The sequence below is a fragment of the Buteo buteo genome, chromosome 19 (assembly GCF_964188355.1).
Source record: "Buteo buteo chromosome 19, bButBut1.hap1.1, whole genome shotgun sequence".
Taxonomy (NCBI): domain Eukaryota; kingdom Metazoa; phylum Chordata; class Aves; order Accipitriformes; family Accipitridae; genus Buteo; species Buteo buteo.
In genome coordinates, this window is record NC_134189.1 from 26032359 (window position 1) to 26054100 (window position 21742).

General features: G+C 35.9%; 1 protein-coding gene across 5 annotated transcripts in view; it reads right to left on the reverse strand.

The window, feature by feature from the left end:
- Positions 1-871: 871 nt before the first annotated feature.
- The window catches only part of PPARA (peroxisome proliferator activated receptor alpha), a 37498-nt gene continuing 16627 nt past the window's right edge, over positions 872-21742 (reverse strand). For 3 of the 5 annotated variants that reach the window (XM_075051789.1, XM_075051791.1, XM_075051788.1), the window contains exons 4-9: positions 14392-14636; positions 11540-11700; positions 10026-10164; positions 7258-7460; positions 3885-4332; positions 872-2167 (exon numbers count right to left, since the gene is read on the reverse strand). In XM_075051789.1, the coding sequence (XP_074907890.1) occupies positions 1920-2167; positions 3885-4332; positions 7258-7460; positions 10026-10164; positions 11540-11700; positions 14392-14599 (1407 nt within the window). In that variant the 5' untranslated portion in view covers positions 14600-14636 and the 3' untranslated portion in view covers positions 872-1919. Of the gene's footprint in view, positions 2168-3884; positions 4333-7257; positions 7461-10021; positions 10165-11539; positions 11701-14391; positions 14637-15016; positions 15096-21742 lie in introns of those variants that run through there. The other 2 variants (XM_075051790.1, XM_075051792.1) reach the window with 2 other exon arrangements.

The window sequence follows — 21742 nt, forward strand, 5'->3', positions numbered from 1 at the left end:
GTTAGAAGTAGCTGTAATGTAAGGCTTATTCTTCCTGTTGCCAACTGGCGACAGGGATGGGGAGAGTTTTGTGCACATGCATTTATTGTTTCTATCCTGCCCCAGCTGGTCACCAAATTTGAGGCCCATGCTTCAATAGTTTACACTAAATATATCTGACACTAAAACCTCTCCTAATGACCATTGCCTGGATAAATACCAAATTGCTTTTAAACCTGTAATTTATCCAGTGTCCAGCCATGCCAGCAGGCCTGTAAAGAAACAAGCGTTGTGACTAAAGTAAGAATCATAGTGCGATGCTTTCACTTTATCAGTCTTACTTAATTCTTGCAGTGAAGGTTTAAGATTCTGAAGTCTTCAAACATGCTACAATAAAACAAGTACAAAGTGTCCTCCTGTGCCGCTGAAAGCTTAACTATTGTGAAAATGCTAAGACTGGCTCCCGAGATCTTTGTGTTATGAAACAAATAGTGAAATAAAGAAATAATAATGTGAAGTTACCATATTAAAAAAACGAAAAGAACACAAAATAGCACAGTGTCTTGCATGCAGCTGACACTTTTGTGTAGTACTCTCTGATAAAAGATCCTGTAAAATGGCAAAGTCAAGCAGTTTCCTTATGGCTTATTTTGCATCAGGAATAAGTACTGTTGTAAAATCAGAGTTTGCTCTCAGGAACGTGATAAACTTACTCTCAACTGTGCTCTCTTTCATAGTATTACACAATTGACACCTACAAACCCTGTTCCTGGTATCTGTCACCTTATCCACTATGGCTGTATGGACAAGGACAAAATTTGGTGAAATAATCTAGCTAATACTTCTATTGACAAGGCTGAAGAAGGAATAGAAATAAATATATCCAAGTGGATAATTGGAAAAAATGAGTGTATTAATCAGAAAAGTAACAGGTCCAAACAACTCCATACCACCAAGATACTTGTCAAGAAAGAAGGTGCCTTTCCCATACAATCATTTCTTCAGAGTAAGCTATCACTGCACTAGAATGCTGTGCAGTTGAAATTCTTTTTTCTGGGCTAGGGTCAGATTTTTCAGTCTCTCCAAAATTCTCGCTAATTCAAAACAGTATTTTTAAGTCTAAGCTGCATCTTGAGCTATTACAAGTTCTCCAAAATACACATGGTATGATATATTTTACCCCAGGGAGATTTTTGTATTTCCTTAAAACACTTTTGAAAAAAAGGGTTCCATTGCTTTATCACATTTACTCTTCAACAAACACCTGAATAGAGCATCTCTGCTGTATTTTAGATAACTCTTCGGATTTTACTTCGTTTCATAAAAGAACCACCTTTTAAACGTGCTAATCCCAAGGTATACCAATGTAATACTGTATGAAGCTGTACTGCATTTCATGGAATTAAAGCAGCAGCAGATCAGAGGTCTTTCAAATTTTGTAGAAGTGTATGTACAGTAATATCCAACCATTTGATACACCTAGACTGAAAAAGTGTTAGCTGGTTCTCAGCAACTACCATTAGCCAAAAGTGCATAATCTTTATGATTGTGCATAGACCTGGAAAGAATTTACTGAATCTGTTATATTAATTCTATAATGACTAAGCCAAGAGGAAATACAATTTTGTTCATTTCTGTTACTTAACATTCTGATTTATTATACAAATATGTATTCCTTACCAATCTTCAAATTTCCAAATAAAAGAACCATTATAAGACACTTCATGAGCACTATGATCAGTATTTTTCTGTAGAACTCTTTCAAAAGAAGACAAAAGATCCCAAACCAAAAGAAGTGTAACACTCCAGTTACCCAGCTTTTAGATTTTTCATGCTCTGGGCTGAGTGAACAGCAGATAACTGTGCAAGTAGTTTTGCTCCCATCTGTTATTAGTATTGCTCTTGTCTTTAAATATTGTGGAAAAAAATACTAAAAGTCCTTAATACATATCCCTGTAGATTTCCTGTAGTAAAGGGTGTAAATGTGCATCGGATTCAGTCTTCTTAATTATCTGAACAAGCTGAGCATGCTCTGTGACAAGTTGTCGGAGGTCAGCCATTTTTTGAAGAAGTTTAGGGAAGAGGAAGATGTCATCAGGATGGTTGGTTTGCAAGTGAAGTTTCAGTACATGCACAATGCTCTCCTGCATTTTTTCAATGTGTCCTACATTTACAAGACCAGGACGATCTGTTCTCAAAACAAACAAAAGAATACATGTCATAATTTTATAATTATTCTTTAAAGTAGGCTACTTTATAGATTCTATATTGTAGGCTACAGTGTATATTTACATTATACACTGAGAGAAATAAGGCTCAAAATGAATCTTAAAAAGAGAAAAGGAAAAAAAAAATAATGTAGTCTTCCTTATCCCTTGGCCAAAGTTTTGTCAATGCCCACAGTTATTTGAGGAGAGATTTCATACTACTAAATACAACCTGTGCTACAAAAGAAAAAAAAACCATACCACCCTCTCACCCCAAAAACCAGCAGAGGTATCCAGCCTAGGAATCCAGTTCTCTATTCTGTATGTCCTGATAATAGAATCCAAACAGTAAGGACAGAAGAAAAAGCCTGTGGCTATTTCTAGAGTTCTTGAAGTCTGGGAGCAATACAGCAAGACATAAATAACAGGCTTTCACTCTTGGTTCCCATATGTATATTTCCATAGCACAAGTTCTTGACAGGACATAGAGAAGCACCTATTAAGGATGTTTCACTCTTTCTAGTATATGATTTCATTTTCATGTAATACCTTCAAAGACTCTCCAGACCAAACTTCTCTGTAAGAAGTCTGGGACAACAGACTAAATATGTTTCTTGAAAACTTAAGCTAGTTCCATGGAAAAGGATGGGGGGGGCGGGGACGGGACCAAACCCCAAAACATTTTGCGTGCAAAGAACTCTCCTGACTTCTGGAAACATCAAAATACCAACTTATTGTGCAAAAGTAGTTCAAGACTTGATGGGAACTTACTGTCTAAACTAACACATGAAGCTTTTGACAGTCTACAGATTGTATCTTTCTTCTTGTAATTGCTGAGGATGCAGCCAGAGCAGTGAAACATCCTATGAGTTTGGCAGAATGCAAAAAGGCAAGCGGGAGCAGTTGTTGGAACTTTCTTTATCTTTTATTTCCCGTTCTCAAAATGCTTATGGATAGTTTTGAATTTAACCTTAAATATGAATGTCCTTACTTTCTGGGTGAAAGAAAGGATTATAAATTTTTATTATATTTGTGTTCCTTTACTCAAAGAGTTCAAACAATGGGCATTTAAAAAAACCAAACAAAAATCCCCATATCCTTAGGTACTATGAAATATTTTTTAAAAATACCATCAGCTGATATTTTTTTAATTAGCTAAGTAAGCTGGTTTTTTAAAACACCCTGTGACGTTAAAATCAGAACACATCAACAGAGCTGTGCATTTGTGCAGAACTCATTACATGATGCAATCAGCAAGTGTCAAAGATAAGCAAAGCTATAATCTGCACCTGCCTCCAGTCTCATTACATGCTATTTTTCTGCCCATTTGGCAGATACAAGTACTGTTTCCAAGCCAGCCTTAAACATAAAAAAAAATAAAATCCACCAAACCCCAAACAAAAAAACCACCAACACTCTTCACATCCCACTTGTAAAAACAGAGTAACTCGCCCTCTCTCTAAGGGAGGCTAAACAGTGAATCCAAGCAAGTCTACAATTCTGCAAAGCAAAATACAGGATCAAGACTGTTAGCAGTTAAACAGTATCTTCCACGAAACATGCTAAAAGGGCAAATGATATTGTTAGTGGTAGAACTGAATCTTCAAGAAATATATAAGCTTCTCCATTAAAATTATTAATTCACATGAAGAAAATTTTAAAATTTACTACCTTAAAGAACAAATATGTAATGCTTACCTCCACAGCAAATGATGGCAGCAACAAAAAGGGATATATCGCTATCATCCAATTCTAGTGCATTGAATTTCATTGCAAAATCAAATTTCGGCTCCATTATATCACAGAATGGCTTTCTCAGGCTTTTTAGGAACTCCCGGGTTATAAAACCGTTTCCATAGGCTACCAGCATCCCGTCCTTGTTCATCACAGATGCTAACATGGCAAATATGGCTTCATAAACTCCGTATTTTAAAAGTGTCACTTGATCATTCAAGTCAAGATTGGAGAAGCCAGGAATAGATTTGGCAAATTCGGTAAGTTCTGTGACGGTCTCTACAGATGTACACTGGCAGCAGTGGAAGATTCGAACTTCTGCTTCCTTGTTCTGAATTCCATTGGCTACCAATTTTGCCACCAGGGTCTTCTCTGCCATACACAAGGTATCCATATCATGTATAACAAATGGCTACAGAGAAAAAAAATACTAATTCAGTTACAAAATAATGGTTATTAATCATTGGTTTCCTAAAGAATAGGAATTTTGATAAACTTTAACTTTGACGCTAATCAGTCTTCAACTATCAATAAACCTTGAGTTCTTTCACATTTCTGCATAAAGAGAAGCCATGTATTACAGAACTACAAACTGCAATATCTAAAAACAAGTCTGCTCTGCAAACAACAATGCAAATAGTAAAATGTAAATATGTATGACATATCTTTAATCTAGTTTTATGTAGTAGTTATAGTGAAGATCCAGAAGTACTGTGCTTAGTATGCATATATCCATCTCAGAGCAAGTCTCAGAAGGTTCACAAAAGACTTGTATTACCTTCTCCAGAAGTCCAGGTTATTCTGCCTACACTCCTATCGATTCCTAAACTAACTACACTTGATGCACATCATGATGCTTTCCTGAAGTATCCTAGGGGGAATACAGACAGTCATTTAATTATAGGACAGCATATTTGCACAAGAATGTGAACCCTGTACTACTCTTGTGTTTTATTATAATGTTATTCATAGACTATGTCCCAGCTGAACTAACGCAGAAATTCAGCTCTTCTTCCTAGCTACAGTTAGTTCTAAGTCATCTCTAAACCCAGAATCCCACTAGAATGTCAGACAATACAAAATTTCAGTCTTGATCATGGTCTTTTCCATAAGCCCCTTAGTTTAAAAAGGTATGTGCATTACAAACTGATGAGTCGATCTCTTAAAACATCATATAAAAAAAAGCATTCAGACCTTCTTAAGAACAACCAGAACTCAAATATATTTTGATACATATCTGAAGAGCAGTAAACAAAAGAGGGGACAATTGACTAAAGAAAAACAATAAAACCCAATGTTTCCCAGCCTACCAAAGTCATGGCAATTGACCTTGAACATAAATCTAGTTCTGTAAATGCTAAGCAAAGCACCGTCCCTGTGCTGCTTTGCTCATCTCAGATTAAATATCATGAGGAATACTTGGTGTTCTGTTAAAAACTCATAGAATTCACATATTTAATGTAGAAAACGTGCTGTTTTCCCACAGTTGTCCACTTTTTAAATGCTTATGCAACTACATATTCCATCTCACTTCAGTACTCAGTTATACAGAACAGAACTTTCTATGTGCATATGGATATGGGCAGAAAGTGGCAAAGCAATAAACCCACCACATTTCTAAACCCTTTAAAAGATGTAGACTATCTTGTAAACCTTTTTGGAATTTATCATCATTTCACTGTGCAGAAAATAGGTATGTCCAAGGACATAGGAGCTAAATTTGAAAATGATACCTTGTCATCATGAAAAATGCTAGTTCATTCTGAAGTGAATTATAATCGTGACAAGAATTAGGATTCGCTGAAATCAGCTATTAACACGGTGTTCAGAAACAGATGGATTACTAATTACCACCAACAAACCCCTCTTTTTTTTTTATTTTTCTGTTAAAAAGTCAAAAGAAAATTAAAATGTTTGTTTTCCCAAGAGATGATGAAATATCTTAAAAAACTTCTCCTCTTCCCTGCATATTGAAGAATGAGGAAGCAGCCTGTTTATAATGTACTAGGTCTGATTCCTCATTAATTTTTACTTGTAAATTCACCAAGATACGTGCAAGCCGCTATTAGCTAGTCAATTGGATGACTATAATCTGAAAGCTTTGATCGCATAGAGGCAAACACAAAAATTAGGGTGCAGTGATCTAGAATCCCTGCATGTATGGTACATATTGTAACTTATGATTCTGACATGTGGTAACAAGCTTGAAAAGGATGTTATGCAGATACCTACTTGGTGAGGTGTTAAAGCATGGTATTTACTGTCGGCTTGGACCCCAGAAAAAGTTCAAGCCTGTGCTTAATTTTAAACATCTCTTTAATCCAGAGAAAAAGACTGGGATTATTCGTATGTCTCTCTTTTAATGTAGAAGTCTCCATGCTTGGCTAGACTAGACTATAATATGCCAAATTCCATAATTTAGAAGACAGCTTGCTTACAATTTTTATAAAACTCATCCCCACACTCACATGGTTTTTATTATGGCATATGTAAAAACTCTTCCCTGCAAATTTTTACTGAAATTAAAATTGTTGGTAAAATAAGATACTTATCTTCTACATATAATTAACATAAATCACAACAGAATTTTACAAAATGTGCATAAAGTGAAACAAGTCAGTCCTTACAATGGTTATACAATCTCATGTGCTACAAAACAAAAAGCAGTTGATAGCATTAGGTAGACCTTGGCTAAATTATCCTGAAAGAAAAATAACCTCTACAGCATACGCGTCTTCACAACCTTGCTTGCTTCTCCCTTTCAAAGTAACCATACAGTAAAGACCAGGAAGGCTGGGTGAGGAAATGGCCAGAACTGTAAACAAAGAATTACAAATTCAAGTTTTCTTTCCCCTCCTGCCATTAATATTGTTGTGATTAAAACAAAAGTCATACAAAGTTCCTGTATACACTAAAAGACAACAGTATTTATCCTGGCATTTGTGGCAGAAAAACATTATAATTTTTTTTTTCACCATCATAATAGGAAATTAATTGTGAACCATTTCCCACACACACACACCAAGAGGTATTCACATTCAGATGTCACTTTTTTTTTTTTGTTAAGAACTAATTTTCTTTCCCTTGTGTGTCTACTATAATTTAAGGTTATGAGCTACCATTTACAAGTTAATCACCTGTTTTTCCTAAAGCTTCCTATTATTCTGATAGTAGCTAAAAGCAACCATATTTACTACAGGTATTCTTCTTACATATTTCATGTCTGTATTAGCATGATATTTATTTTCTAAAATATTTGCTTAAGAGTTTAACAAATTATTATAATCACCTTATGTACTTGCCAGCTTTACCTTAAAGTTACAGCAAAAGTACTTACTGGGTTGTTATTAGTTTTCCCTGCAAGGATGATTCTGGCTTTAACCTTGTTCATATTGAAGTTTTTCAGGTAAGCATCATGAATTCTTTTGGCAAGTGATTTAAGATCTGCCATTTCTGAATCTTCTACATAATTTTCACCTGTTAGAATTTCTGCTTTCAACTTGGCCTTCTCAGACCTTGGCATTCGTCCAAAACGTATTGCTGATAGGAAGACATAATTGTAAAACAAAAATAAGTTATACAAAAACCTATGCCTTTTACCGTTGCTGATCAGGGCAGTAAGACTTCCTGTCTAGAAGAACTGAGGTACAGGTAGTATCTTTATTATGATAAATGCATGAGTGAAAAAGTCTCATCCTTTCCAACATAGTGACTAATTATCAAGACAATATGCTAAACTGAAGGTAATCGGATGTTTCAAGACACAAACTGGTATTTGCAATGAGCTAGAACACATGCCTTTTTCCTTCTACATTACCTAAGTAGTTGTATTTTGTTTTCTCCTTATTGTGCTCTGCAACTCCCAGTGTGAAACTCAAAGTCCACCTTGGGAATTCTAAAAAACTGAGTAAACTCATGTCAGGAGCTTGGCAGAGAGCACATGCACCAGCTGGAGAGCTGCCTGGGGAGTTCTTCTACAGGGAACACTGCAATGGAGTTGCGCCTGAATCCCATTGCTGATTCTGAACCTGCTGGGGCATTCACTTGTTTATGTGCTGAATGTTCAATTCAACATATCTGTACTGTCTAGTGAGAACAAAACAGACCAGAGACCCGGATTTACGCTCAAAGGCTATAGTCAAGAAAACCTCCTCCTAGGCCCAGCATTTTGTGCTTCTTTTTTCATTAGATTAGCCCTTCAAGACGGGAAAGGATAAGAATAGACTTTGAGTATCCAATCTAGTCATAGGATATTCTTTTGAGAGGCAGGAGATGTGAGTTTGAAACACCACTGGGTATAGAGGTCTCCCAGTTGTTGGGCAAGTGGTCTTGCCATTTAGCAATAAAACAGGCATGTCCACATCCTTCTCCAGTTTCAGTTTAAAACTAAACCAGCTCCATTTTAAAAAGAGCCTTACCCTCTGATGGTGTGCAAGGTTTTGAGATGGCTGATACAGCTAGTTACTCTTACTGCATTTCAGCATCTAACCAGTGAGAGGACAGAACCTCACTGCTTAGACTTAAGCAATTCAGAGCATGTGCAGAATTAGCCCCTCAACATGACCAAGGAATTTTCTCGTGACATAAGGACGTGTCTCATGACATAAGGAGGGGACTCTAGGTTTGATCTGAAATACAGTTTTGGACTTCAATGGAAGTCCAACATGGAAGGCCTGTTTGGAATCTGGTCATGGGTCTATTGGAAAAGTGGAAGATTATCTGCTCTAAACTGAAACTTACAGTTTTAAGGTCATGGCTCTAAATCTAGTTCTAGCTCTTTTCATGAGAAGTATCACCTGCAAGTTAGCAGTCATCTCCTTCCCGCACTGCCTTCCAAGTGTTTGCTGCAGTAAAACTGCTACTACTCCCTTCAGCTGGAGCACAGGTGTCCACAGCATTTTAGTAGGATGAAAGAGCTTCAAGTGAATGTTAATTCCTGACAACCAGCACAGCTCCCTGCTCAACATCCTGCCCCTGAGAAGTGACTTTGTTGGCTGGCACACTCTTCCAAAGTCTGCCGCTTCAGGAAGGTTATCACCAGACTTGCAGAGACTATCAACCTTCTCCCAATGGACCTTAATCTCAGTCAAGGCTCACCACAAGGGAGCCAGACTTCCCCAGAATCAGAAAGTCAACTCTCCCATCGTCTCTTGCTGGGACTCTAGACAACAATGTCATAGGCAGCTTCCCCAACCAAGTCTCCAAGCCAGCCATCTTGACTGCATAGTTTCCTTAGGAAGTTCTCCTAACCCACCGCTTTTCACCTAGCCCAGCATTTTCACCTGCTTTTTACCTAATCCCAAATTGCACCTGCTCCCAAGTTTAGCCTTGACACCATCAGACCTACATAGGGAAAGCAAACTACTGTCACCTGGCCAACCAAAATGTGCTTTCTCATGGCTTGGCCTCTCCCTCTTTACCAAAGTTGCTTAGCAAGCTACATACTGCGCATAAAACTGCCTTGTGGGTTGAAATTGGCCTGTAAGCCACAGGCCTATCAGCCTTATCTTAAATCATTAACATAAACAATAACATAATTTTTAAACTGGATATCTAAACGCTCTGAGTTTTTACCATTCCATTTAACGAGCAACCTACCAGATTCCTTTTCCACAGTCAGCACGGATCTTTGCCCTCCCCCCACACTCCCTGAACCATCTGCCCAAGAGCTGTTGCACTGTAATCTGAAAAATAATGAAGTCTGGTTTCCTACCAATTTCTGTCCTACATCATTCCCTTCCACAATGAGCTAGTTGTTCTCCTCCTACTCCTCTACAATCCCCTTGGTCAGAATTCATCCAGTACTGAAACTTGTTTCAACAGGAGTAATGGTGCCAAAGTTCTGGGTGAAGAAAGCAACTAAATGAACATTCATACGGACAGACATCCAGCACAATTGTGTAGAGCTCATAACAGTACATTTGGCAGCTGTGTATCAACTACATTAACTACTCACTAGGGAAACTGGTGTCCCCTGCCACAATCTATACTGTAAAAATCTGAGGTTCAACCCATATATATAAGCAAAAACGCTACCCAAGTGCCTGCTTCCAGAAGCAGGCTCTGGGTAGGAACAAACATATTATTAAGGGCACTCTTACCTACCATTATGTGACATTCCAACTGAAAGGCACTTTTGAAAACGACAGTATTGGCACTTATTACGATTTTTTTTCTGAATTTTGCAGTTGCGATCACATTTATCATAGATGAGTTTTAACCGAATTGTTCTTCTAAAAAAACCCTATAAAAAGTTTGAGAAAACAATATGTAATGTTAAAGAATATTGACTACTAAACTTCAATCACACAGGTAAATTTTTTTCTTTTATTGTTTATTGATGTTGCTAGCAAAACAATATGTGAAGTATAACCTGTCCAAAGGTAAGAATCTATGCAGTGAAGCGGTGTGTATGAAGGCATGTATAGAATAGAAAACATGAAAGAACAGAGTAGCTCTCAGCCCCTCTTTCTTGGGAGAGGACCAAGAGCCCAGAGTACCTGAGCAGATTTGCTCTTAAGGATTAAGCCAAACAGTCACATATTGCTTTTGTACGCACTCTCTCGGTGTCCTCTGTCAGAAATAACCTTCATCTTTCATATGTGTAAGTCACAAAACCACACAGATTTAACGCACCTTTTCTTCAGCAAATGTGAGGGGTATGACAACACAGCACAGTGTATAGAAAAAGCCAAGGGCACAAAAATGAGCATTACAGAAAAGCCTGTAATTCAACAGATCTTACCATGATGTTTCGATAACGCAATGTAAGGTTAGTCTCATATTACGAAATCATAGGGTTAGCAAATTTGGAGACATGGCAACATTTTGCTTGACATGACATAACAACAGGTCGTTTAAGACTGTGGGACACAATTGACTATGAACTGGCTCCCCATCTCTAATAGATATTCTAGCATTATTCCGTAAGATTTATATTGGAATTATCATATTCTGACATTGTGCATGGAAGAAAAATGTATACATATACAATTATTTCTCTCACCTTACATTATAACATAGAAAAAAATGGAAAACTAAAACATTAGAAGGAAAAAGAAAAGAATCTTATAATTCATGGGCCATATCATCCCAAAAATTATACATTAATGATAACATTAATTTGCTCCAGAGATGTGCACTGGCCCCAAAACTACAAGAGGTACAATAATAAGTGATTCAGGCAAAATGTGGTGGAGATGAGAAATTCAGGATTTGTTAGTGTTATAATGGAAATATAGCAAACTCTCATGCTTCTCACAGCAATACTCCCAACACAAATAAAACACTAGTGGAGCAAGTAGGCTTGGCATTTAGTCATGGTTTAGTGTTTTAAGTTGTTTTAGTGTTTAAGTAACTATATCCAGAAAAGCAGCATTAAAATTATCATTGTGAATTGCCCCTGCTTGATGAAGGTCTGGTATTGAGTTATGGTATCCAGTTATGGTACCTGAATGATTTATTTCAGAAAAAAGATCACAGATATGTTTATTATTTAAATAATTGTAACGGCTAGAATTATATTAATTAAACATTTATATAACAAATGTTTATCTTCATATAACCCTGTAAATAAAGCAACATGGTTTAGGTTCTTAAAAAGAAAATTACAACTGTACCTTACAACCTTCACAAGCATGTACTCCGTAATGGTAGCCTGAGGCTTTATCCCCACAAATTCTACATTCAATGTTTAATGCTCCACTGGGTGATTCATCTATGCTACCTGGAGCTGTGGCAAAATTAATGGATGAAGGACTGGATGCTGGTGAAAGGGTGTCTAAAAGAAAAAGGAACACTTCATAAATACTATACTATCAAGATTGATACCATTTCTATACTAAATCCACACAAAAATGAGCTTATTCTAAAAAATAATCATGAGTTAATAGTCATTAAATGAACTAATAATTTGGCCATACGTGTTTGAAAAATAAGTAATATTTATATTAACAGTGCAAACACACACAACATACAGGATGTACCCTGCTAATTTTGATGAGACATATAATGTCAACAAACAAAAAGCCTTACCAAAGTAACCCTGATAACAAGAACTAGAAGGCTGATAATGGTTCTTGAGGATTCAATAAATATGTGCCACACAAAATAAGAGAAAACCAAGCTTTTGGGGATTTTCCTGTGTTCCATTTTTCACTTTGATTTTTTTCCAAATCTTTCTCAATTTGATGTGAACATGAAATTATTTTATCCCACAACTTAAAATAAGTAACTAAAAAGTACTGAATTAGTATTCTTTTAAATCAAGGAAATTTTCTTAACCATAAAAATGCACATACACCGTCTTCACAAAGGACATAAATTTTAAACTGAAAAGCAGTATTCAACATATATCTACTGCTCAAGACAGATAGTACAAAATAGAAAAAGAAAAAAAAAACCACCACAATGAAATGGAACCCCCCCATGACTTCAGTTGTGTATCGCAACATCCGCTCAACCTGTCACTCGCTCCTTCCAGAAAGGTTACTAACAGCTCATCTTGCTGTTATATCTTCCATCTCTTGTGCTATAGTGTCAAGTATCATAGTATCTATTGCTATGATATGACAAGAGACATATTTCCTAGCTCATGCTGAGTTACAGTTAAGATATACTTGAAGTCCCCTTGACTTTTGAAGAGCTACTCATAGTTTTAAATGACGATCTAAACTGAGGCCTAAAAAGCAGTTAGACAACTTCTGTCTCTAAAGAATTTTCTCAAAGTGAAAGCATGCTCCTGCACACTGGTAGAAAGGTCGAACAGGTATTAAAAGGAAGGTAACACAAATGTCTGCTTCTAAGATAATCCAGCAATAGAAGCCTTGCTTGGATATTTTACCTTTTCATTATAATGGGAAAAGCACTTCTGAATTGTTGTACAATGAAATAAACTCTCCAGACATTTTACTTCTAGATGAACATGTTACAAAATTAACATATTCCAACTGTAATTATTTCAATTAATATTTCCACCTTATTTGAGGAAAATATTTTCTGAGGCCAGAATTTCTTTTATCTTCCATCTTGCAACTTGCACCACAAGACTTCAGCAAATTGATGGGTGTGTTATTTTAACAGAAAGATTAAGAAACACTCATGAATGTAGGTCAGCAAGTATTATGTTGGAAAAAGCCTTGGCATAGAACTCAGTCTGCATTGCCAGCACTGCCAAGCCCACAGGCATCAGAGTCATCAAGAACAGCCTAAAACCCAGGATTTTTTTGAAGTGTGATTCTCATTTCTTTTTACTTGCCTTATGGAATCTGAGCCTTAAAAGTTTACAGTTTCCATCTTCTCTAACAGCAAAACTAGAACGTTTTGCAATGAACACTCAATACTCAAATTAGAATTTGATGGTAGAAGCTGATCTAGATTACTGTAGGACTTGTACACACACACATACACACACACAATTAAAAAACCTCATGTCTTAGAAGGACTACATTATAAACCCAGCACATAATAACTTTTCCTGTAGAAGGCATCTCTCTAATGTGAAGGTCTGCAACCAAAAGAGACCCAAATCATATTTCTACAAACATTCCTTTGGGCAATAGTGCCAAGAGGCAGGTCTCCCTTCTCCCTTCAATACTCACACTATTGATTTCAACCACTTCAGCACAGAGACACACCTCAGTTGTATTACTGCAGTTTTAGTAAGGTAAAATAGTGATCACAGTCTGTGAATCAATTGAAAGTAAGAAACCCCCAAAACAAAACATAATGTAAAACAACCAGAAAGTTAATCATAAACTGCTTAAAATGTCTCTACTGCTATAAGATTTGTAAACCCATGGTTTCAAAAGGAATACCTTACTGACATTATTGCAGTGTCCCATACTACTGCAGTTATTTCCATTTTGAGCTCTCAAACAAAGCCTCTCACAAAGATCTTTTGACTAAAGACTGTGTAATGTATTAGCTCTCTGAGACTGTTACTTTAACCAGGGTAGGAGTCATTACCTGAACAATGCTAGTCTTGAGAAGGGAGAGAAAACAGCATGTTCAAAACATCAGTACACTAAAATATACTAGAATTCTAGGTGAGTTTTTAAGGGTTGGATTATAAACTTTTGGCAAACATTTCACAGTACTTTTCAAATAGACGTGATTTGAAGAAACTTTAAAAAATGGGGAATACCTTTAGTGCAATACTGTGACTTCCTATATGACTACAATACACAGTAACTTCTTTGCTACTAATAGCAATTTTTAAAAGTTATTTTTAAAAAGGTGTTGATACTAATGATAATTTAAAACAGCAACTTGACATTACAGTAATTTTTCCGTGACATTTTTCTACTAAATTAACTTTGGCCTTAAATATTTTAAGACCATGCTATGATCAGCTTATATATTTCTAGTGTCACTTAGTCATAAACAACAATTATCACATTTTAAAAGTTTTTAATTTCTATCACTATGTATTTATAAACAAAAGTTTTATGGTAAACTAAAACTCTCTTACCTGTTATAACTGATCCATCAGATGCTGGACCATTTCCCAGTGACTGGAACTCTGTTAAACTTAAAGCTCCAGAGCTATCATCACCTAGAGACCGAGAGAGGTCTTGAATGTTCTCCATATCTTGTAGGAACTCTCCAGATAAAGGGCTGCCTATATCATCCTCTTCCAAAGGAGTAAGGGGATAGAGCTGGTTTTCAGTGTCCACCATTTTGATCAAGTAGAGCAGTCACTTAAACTTCTTTACACTGGTGAAAGAATAATTAAAAAAACCCCTGTATTTACAGTATCAGAATATTACTTTTTTTAAAAATACTTCAATCAGTTACAGCACACTGAATACATGAATTATAATCCAATAGTGAAATAATACAACATTCTGTTCCTCTGGAAGCTTTATGCAACACGAATCATCAACAGGACATGGAAAAAAAAAATCCCCCAAATACTTCAATATGAATTAAAGTTATGACAAGATCAATCTGTAGATTGTTGTTTTCTCTCCTTTGCTGATAAAAGTTATATATTGTGTTTCTATAGCAGGCATTATGCACTTCCCACCAAAATTTATAGAAAAATAACAAATATCAATATGCACACATACTATGTTTGAGCAGTCTTTGCTCACCTTATCTAACAGCTTTAGATACGCTGATTTGGTCCTCTGTTCTCATCCCTTTTAAATTTGTTTGATAGGTCTTATGACACTGCAGAGAACAAAATACTGTCTTATACTAAAATCTTTGTAGAAGTGGGCCAAACTAATACTTTTTGACCTACTTTGGTCAAAGAACACCTTCAGCAAACGTACTCCAGCATATATAATCCAATATATCTGTAATTCTTAGAGTTTGTTTTATTTCCTATAGTGAAATAAGTTTTTAAAGTTGCCTTCAAAACGAGCCACCAGAGTCATCAACTTTGAGTAACAGCACAGATTCCTAAGAAAACGTCGCAAATTTTAATTCTTCTTCTATTGACTTGTCAGGTAAGGAACTAGTAAATGTACTGCAGAATGTTACTACTGCTGCACAGATATACTTCTGCTAAAAGAAACTCATCTTCTACAATGAGTAACTAATACTTGTGTTACGCTCAGTATGCGTACAAACACATACTGCTGCAGTCTTGTCCATGCAATGAATATGCACGGGCAGTTAGAGAAGCTCTGACTGTTACTGTGGTTACCGCTCAACACTGGCCTTTGCAAAGAACATGCGTTCACTGCAGTTTATTGTGAAGCTTGAAACTGCCAATAGCTGGCTATTTGGGGATATACAATTGCTGATTTTACAACAGAACTGCTATGTTATGATTAAAAAAAAAAAAAATCTTCCTTGATGTTATTTAAAGTTTCAAATACCAACTACTTTGATTCCTACAACACTAAACATTTTCTATTAAGAAATCAATCCTTTTCTTTGATTATCTGTGACAGATTCATCCTATGAAAATCAGGCATTTATTCTAGAGAAAAAAAAATAATTTTTTTACTATGTAATTGACCAAAAGGTCAGTTAAAAGTAAAGTACAGTTAAAAGTAATACAAAGTGCTAACTACTGCTTTACATATTAATGGCAAAAGACAGCCATCACTTGTATTCAGTTATATATATATAAAAAAAAAAATAATCAAAATGTTTTGAAGCAAGATATCTACAATCAAGCCTTTTATTCCCAGGCTGATGGCAAAAGTCTGCCTTCAATTACATTTGCATAACTTTACAAGGTATTACACAGATGTAACTAAAGGCAGAATGACCTGCTCTAAAGACTAAAAGTTATGCTTATAACAACCTGCAACGCACACACAGTTTTAAAATTATTTATTTTTCAGGTGCACTTATCAGGGCACACTCCTTTCTGTTATTTCATAAAAACCAATGATGCATATATATCACCCCTATAGTGTTTTCCAATGTGTTCATTACATGACTGTAAGGCAAAACAAACAATTTTAAAAATAAAAAAATCTGTATTGCATAAGGCTTGCTATTCCACAATTTGCATCCTTCCAGCCAATCAATGTTATTTAATGTATATACATTAGACTTGCAAAACTTTCCTTTGATTTTCAGAGTATCCACATTTTTTAATTGTGATACCAAATGGCTGTAGTGGTACATCCTGTGTACCCATTATTCATTTTTAGCCAAGTGAATAGACATAAAAATGTTAAACCCTCAGGTACAAGGAGAGAATGAAATTGTAGTGTAATCATAAACTCTGATGATTTGAACAAAACAGTATGTTTTATATATCCTTGGGCAATTCATTACAGCTCTGTGCATCATTGTACCTGTTTTTGAAAGAAACTATTTTAAGGCTAAAAAAAGAGGTTACTTAAACAGTGTCTAGTTAGATTCTTTTTCCTGAAATTCATGAAAAGAATAGTTACAGTATTTAGTTTGTGACACATTTTTTCCAACTCAAATACCATTGTAGAGCAAAGATAGATTCCACCCCACCCTACCCCCCCAGTGCTATACTTTACCAGATACCTGGAAAGATAGAACTAAAGGAGTAGCAGACACAAACACACAGCAAAATCCAGAGCTTCTACTCATTTTACTCAGTTCACACACTAAAATGGAGTTCTTTATGAAGGTAAACACTGAAGATTTCAGGATCTGACCAGCATAACTGAGATGGTAAAGTTTTCAGAAGGTTCATTGTATTTCGACTATTAAAACCAAGCCAAATACAATAGTCAGTTCTGAAGGCTGAAGACTGAAAGGAATCACAAGTTATAAGAATCATCTCTCTAAATATCTGATGTTATAAACCAAACGAGATAGAATTCCACTCTCCCTTCCCGAGCAGGAAAAAACACAGACAAGGACCCTTCGTAATGATCCATTTGCCCAATTTCTTCAGAACAGGATAGTTTTAACTAGAAAAGGAAAATATGTTCTATATCACATGGTGTAGCAAATAAGAATATCCAGGAGACTAAGAATGGAAATTTATCCACAATTTCTAACACCAGTTACAAGACAACAGGTATGTTACTGTTGATTTTACTTGGACGTGTCACATTGCTACTCTATCACTATGCACAGCTTGGTTGTATTTAAAAATAACTGTCAAATTAAGTTATCCAATTTGATACATTAAATACTCATTAGGACATTGCACCAGATTGCCAGCACTGTAATAGAATATTTATAAGCAATACAAGAGTTTTCATCCACATCTCAACTTCTTTCTGAAGGGATCAGTTGAAAGGCTGGCGCAGCTTTTATTTTAAGAGCATCCAAGCAATGCTGATTGTGATGCCTAATTATGTTACAATGTAACAGAACATTATATTGGAAAACTGAAACAAAATAACTGCTTTCTCATAGAGGACTGAAGTGTAATTGCTATCAGTTACAGTCCCTGCCAAATTTCCATAACCTGAAACTCTTTAGTAAACCAAATTCCAATTGTCACTTTCTTTTAAAGCTCAACAGTTGTCCTGTCTCCAAGAACCACCTTTGTTTCTCTTACAAATCCTACCGGCTTGTAACCCGACCAAATATTAAGAAATTTGATACTCATAAGCCTGTCAGAAGACATAAAATAGAAATTAAAATGATTGTAACATACATGACCATAGTGACTGAAGAAAAAAATAATCAGAAATTATATGAATGAGGACTCTAAATAAAAGACTACTTAAAAAAATAATTAAAAAATTACCCTAATGCTTTAGGAATCATGGTCACCTACCAGAGGAAAACAGCACAGATCATTGTAGATTATCTGACAAAGATTTTATTGCTAAACCATCTGGATGTATTCAGAACAACACTTCCAATCTCATGAAGACTCAAGATGCAGAGTAATTTTGCAGATGCAGTGCCTTACAAAACATTACTTTCGCAAAATATGAAAGACAAAGAATCAACTGAAAACATTTTTGGTTAACATCATGGGTTATTCTCTGCCAATACCTTCAATCTTGAATATCTTTGCACAGTTTCTCCGTTGAGGCAGCATGAACCAGCTCAGTAACACCTGGAGCTAACTGCTGTTTGCTGTTAGTTATCCAACAGAATCCAAAACATTACAGTATGCAGCTGATATCCCTGATATAACTGGAAGATAATATACTCCAGTTGAGAAATGAGAAATCACTTTATTTTGTTTCTGAAAACAATGTTAAATTGCTATCCCTGTGACATGGCTATTTTGTGGTGAGGCAAAAGAGTAAAGAAACCTTGATGTACATTGTGTTTATAATGATAGCCAAGAATAATAACAACTGTTCTCCAGCAATCCAAAGGCGGCTACCAAATTTGTCTCCGTAAAGAACCATCAACAAAAAAGGAAGAAAGGAATGGCAGAGCATATGATCAGCACTACTCCTCCAGTGTGCTCTTCATGAAGTTCTCCCAGGCTAAAACAGTTTTCACGGCACAGAAACATTATATTCCTCTGCAGATAGGTAGCACAAGTACCCTGCCCCAGGATAGCTGGGGAAGTTCCAGGAGGCACTAGGCTCCTTATACCCAGCGTTACTTCAAGTTCCCTACTGAATCACGTACATCTCTCCAAGCATCACTTCTTTGTCCAGCACAAGTATTTTTAAAAGATTAAGTGAACACTGAAGTCTACCTTGAAACAAAATAGGTGTTTCACAGGAAAGCAAAGGAAAGGCTTGATAGCTGAACTCTGAACATGGCAACAGCTCTTTCAGCAGCATGCCTGCTATTGCCCAAATTCACCATGCTTTTCCACTTTTACAGTAAGTATTTAAACATCAGCAGCCTTTTTAGCTGAATTTATATAAGAACAGCCTAACAGCTAGTGAAACATAAATGAAGTGCTTATTGTTTTAACTATTAAATTACATATCCTTTTGTACTTTCAAACACTACTAGTAAATTACAGCTGCTTAATAATTACGGCTCTTGTCAGTGATTAACTAGCTACCTTAGCAAGCATAGCCATTACATAACCATTTCTGAACACTGTCAAAATATACTAATATTTTCATTACTGGAAAAGTTATCTTTAATTTTTTTTTCATAAGCACAGAAAACCTTGAAGTAAAATATCTAAGTATTCATGCAATAAACAATTTGCCTTCTGTCTTCTCTGTGTTTTGTGCCTGTTTACACATGCATATGATTTCATTGGCAGGTTTCACTTAATATGCATTGATCCTTGCTTCTATGAATATAAAGCTTCTAAAATAGAAAGGGTAATGAGTATGAAGTTCCTTTAAGTAATATTCACAGAGAGTATTTTCCTTTACAAAAAAAGCTGTACATGTTACAACAGTAGATGTGGTAGCTGCAGCATGATGATTCCACTCAAGCATCTGCATAAGCCAACATTTCTTCTTACTTTTAAGGCTTTAGAAAAATTCTGTGCCACAAAGACATTGGCAGAGGATTTTCTGTTTCCCATACAATATTTTAGTCTCCATACCCCCTTTCCTACACCCACATACAAACACATGCGAAGTAAACTGAAAACAAGAGAGTATGACATAGAAAAATAAGAACACAATTTCATGTAATTATGGTTTTAGGGATAAACAGGTTTTACTGGTGCTCTCTCACAGCCTGTTATCTCTAAAACATGCCTATTTTCAGAAGTCCTCTTTTCCCTCCACCACACTGCAAATGAGTAACTTACCTATAAACTTGAAACAGGTCTTAAAGAAATTGCAGTCAGATTATCAAAGAAAAATACCTAAGCACACCACGATCGGTTATTTGCTTCATTTTTGGAATGGGATGGTGGGAGACTAAACCCCTGGCCCCTCCACATTTAATACTGGCCACACTAGGGATAATCCCTGTAAGGAAACAGGTCTCTTGGATGCAAAGGTCTCTGAGAAGCAGTACCAAAGTCTGGATCTGCTGCATAAACAAATTGATCGTGTAAAGGGCTTGCTTGCAAATATCAAGGTTAAAGTTGAAACAATCATTACCTCTAGGTCACTTTGAGAACATTGTGGCTGAACACAGCACATTTAAAACTACCAGGTGCAGTAGATTCTTTTAGAAAACTTGGGTGTATAGGAAAAACGTGAAATATGTAAGCTACAGGATATTTCCAATACCCTGATTCAACACATAAACAACTGAAAATAAAACTAACTGAAAATAAAATTTGGCACCTAAAATATGAAGTCCAGTCTCCTATCTTGGAAAGGATGCATGTTGTCTCCTCTATCCTGTGACATTTGATTCAGTTTTCATACTTTGTAACCTTACATACTAGTAATATTTTATATTTTAAAAAGTATTAAGAACCTAAGACAAAGAGAATTTACTATGCATGAGTTGAAAAATTTTCATGAGCCATCTCTTCAACAAGACTGCCATTTGCAACCCCCCCAAAAAAAAAATCAGAAAAACTCTATTTTTTCCCTCTACACAGTTGTACTCCAAGATATCATATGCAACTTACAAGCATACTTGCCTTTTAAACAAATCAAAATTCACATACCCTAATTTTGAAGAATGATAGTAAAATTGCAAAGTTAAACTCTTAAAAGTTATGTAATGAAAAATTCTATGCAACCTTGATTATGCTACCTTATTTTTTTAGGCACTGTGCTGGAATGTACCTATATACTGCTCGATGTTCTTCTTTCCCCAAATCACTCCCATTATAATTAGGCAGTGCATTAAACAGAAGTGGAATTACACAGCTTGTAAGGCAACTTTGCTTGTATTAGTCCGCAGCAGGAAAAAAGCTGTTAATTTATTGGTTTGTCAAAAAGGAAGAACATTCTTGTCTAAGCAAAAAGGGAGAAAAGACAATCCTGTTTCTCTGATCCATAAGTACTTGCAGCACTGGAGGAACACTAGAGAATTTCCCGAAGGAAGAATAAAGGCCACAGAGGCAAGTCCACTGGCTTCAGAAAGTGGGGACCATGATGAGTTTTACTTCCCTTCCCTGAACACAGTTCTCTAATTGCATCAGAAGATGCAGAGATTAACAACACTTCTGATCTCACATGGGAAGAGTTGGATAAAGCTTTGAAACACTGCAAATATTTTGCTGGTTGATATTAAAAGTGGTAAAAACAATATGGGAATATTTTTTTGGTTTTGCATTACTCAGCCAAACCCAAGCAGAACTTACTGAGCCAGGCAGCAGCATTTCTTTGGTCCCAGGACTTTCTGTCCTGTTGGATTTTAAAATACATGATCCAAAAAGAGAGAGGAAGGGCAAGATTTTCTTATTGAAAATTAACAATTTTTATCAACTTTTCCATACAAGTAATTAGCCAACACCATAAGCAAGTACTTTCAAAGACAGGACTAAACCAGATGAATTAACATGCTGTCAGCAGTAAGAAGATGCACACAAGAGCAGTGCTGATTAATGACAGGTCAGGCAGGAA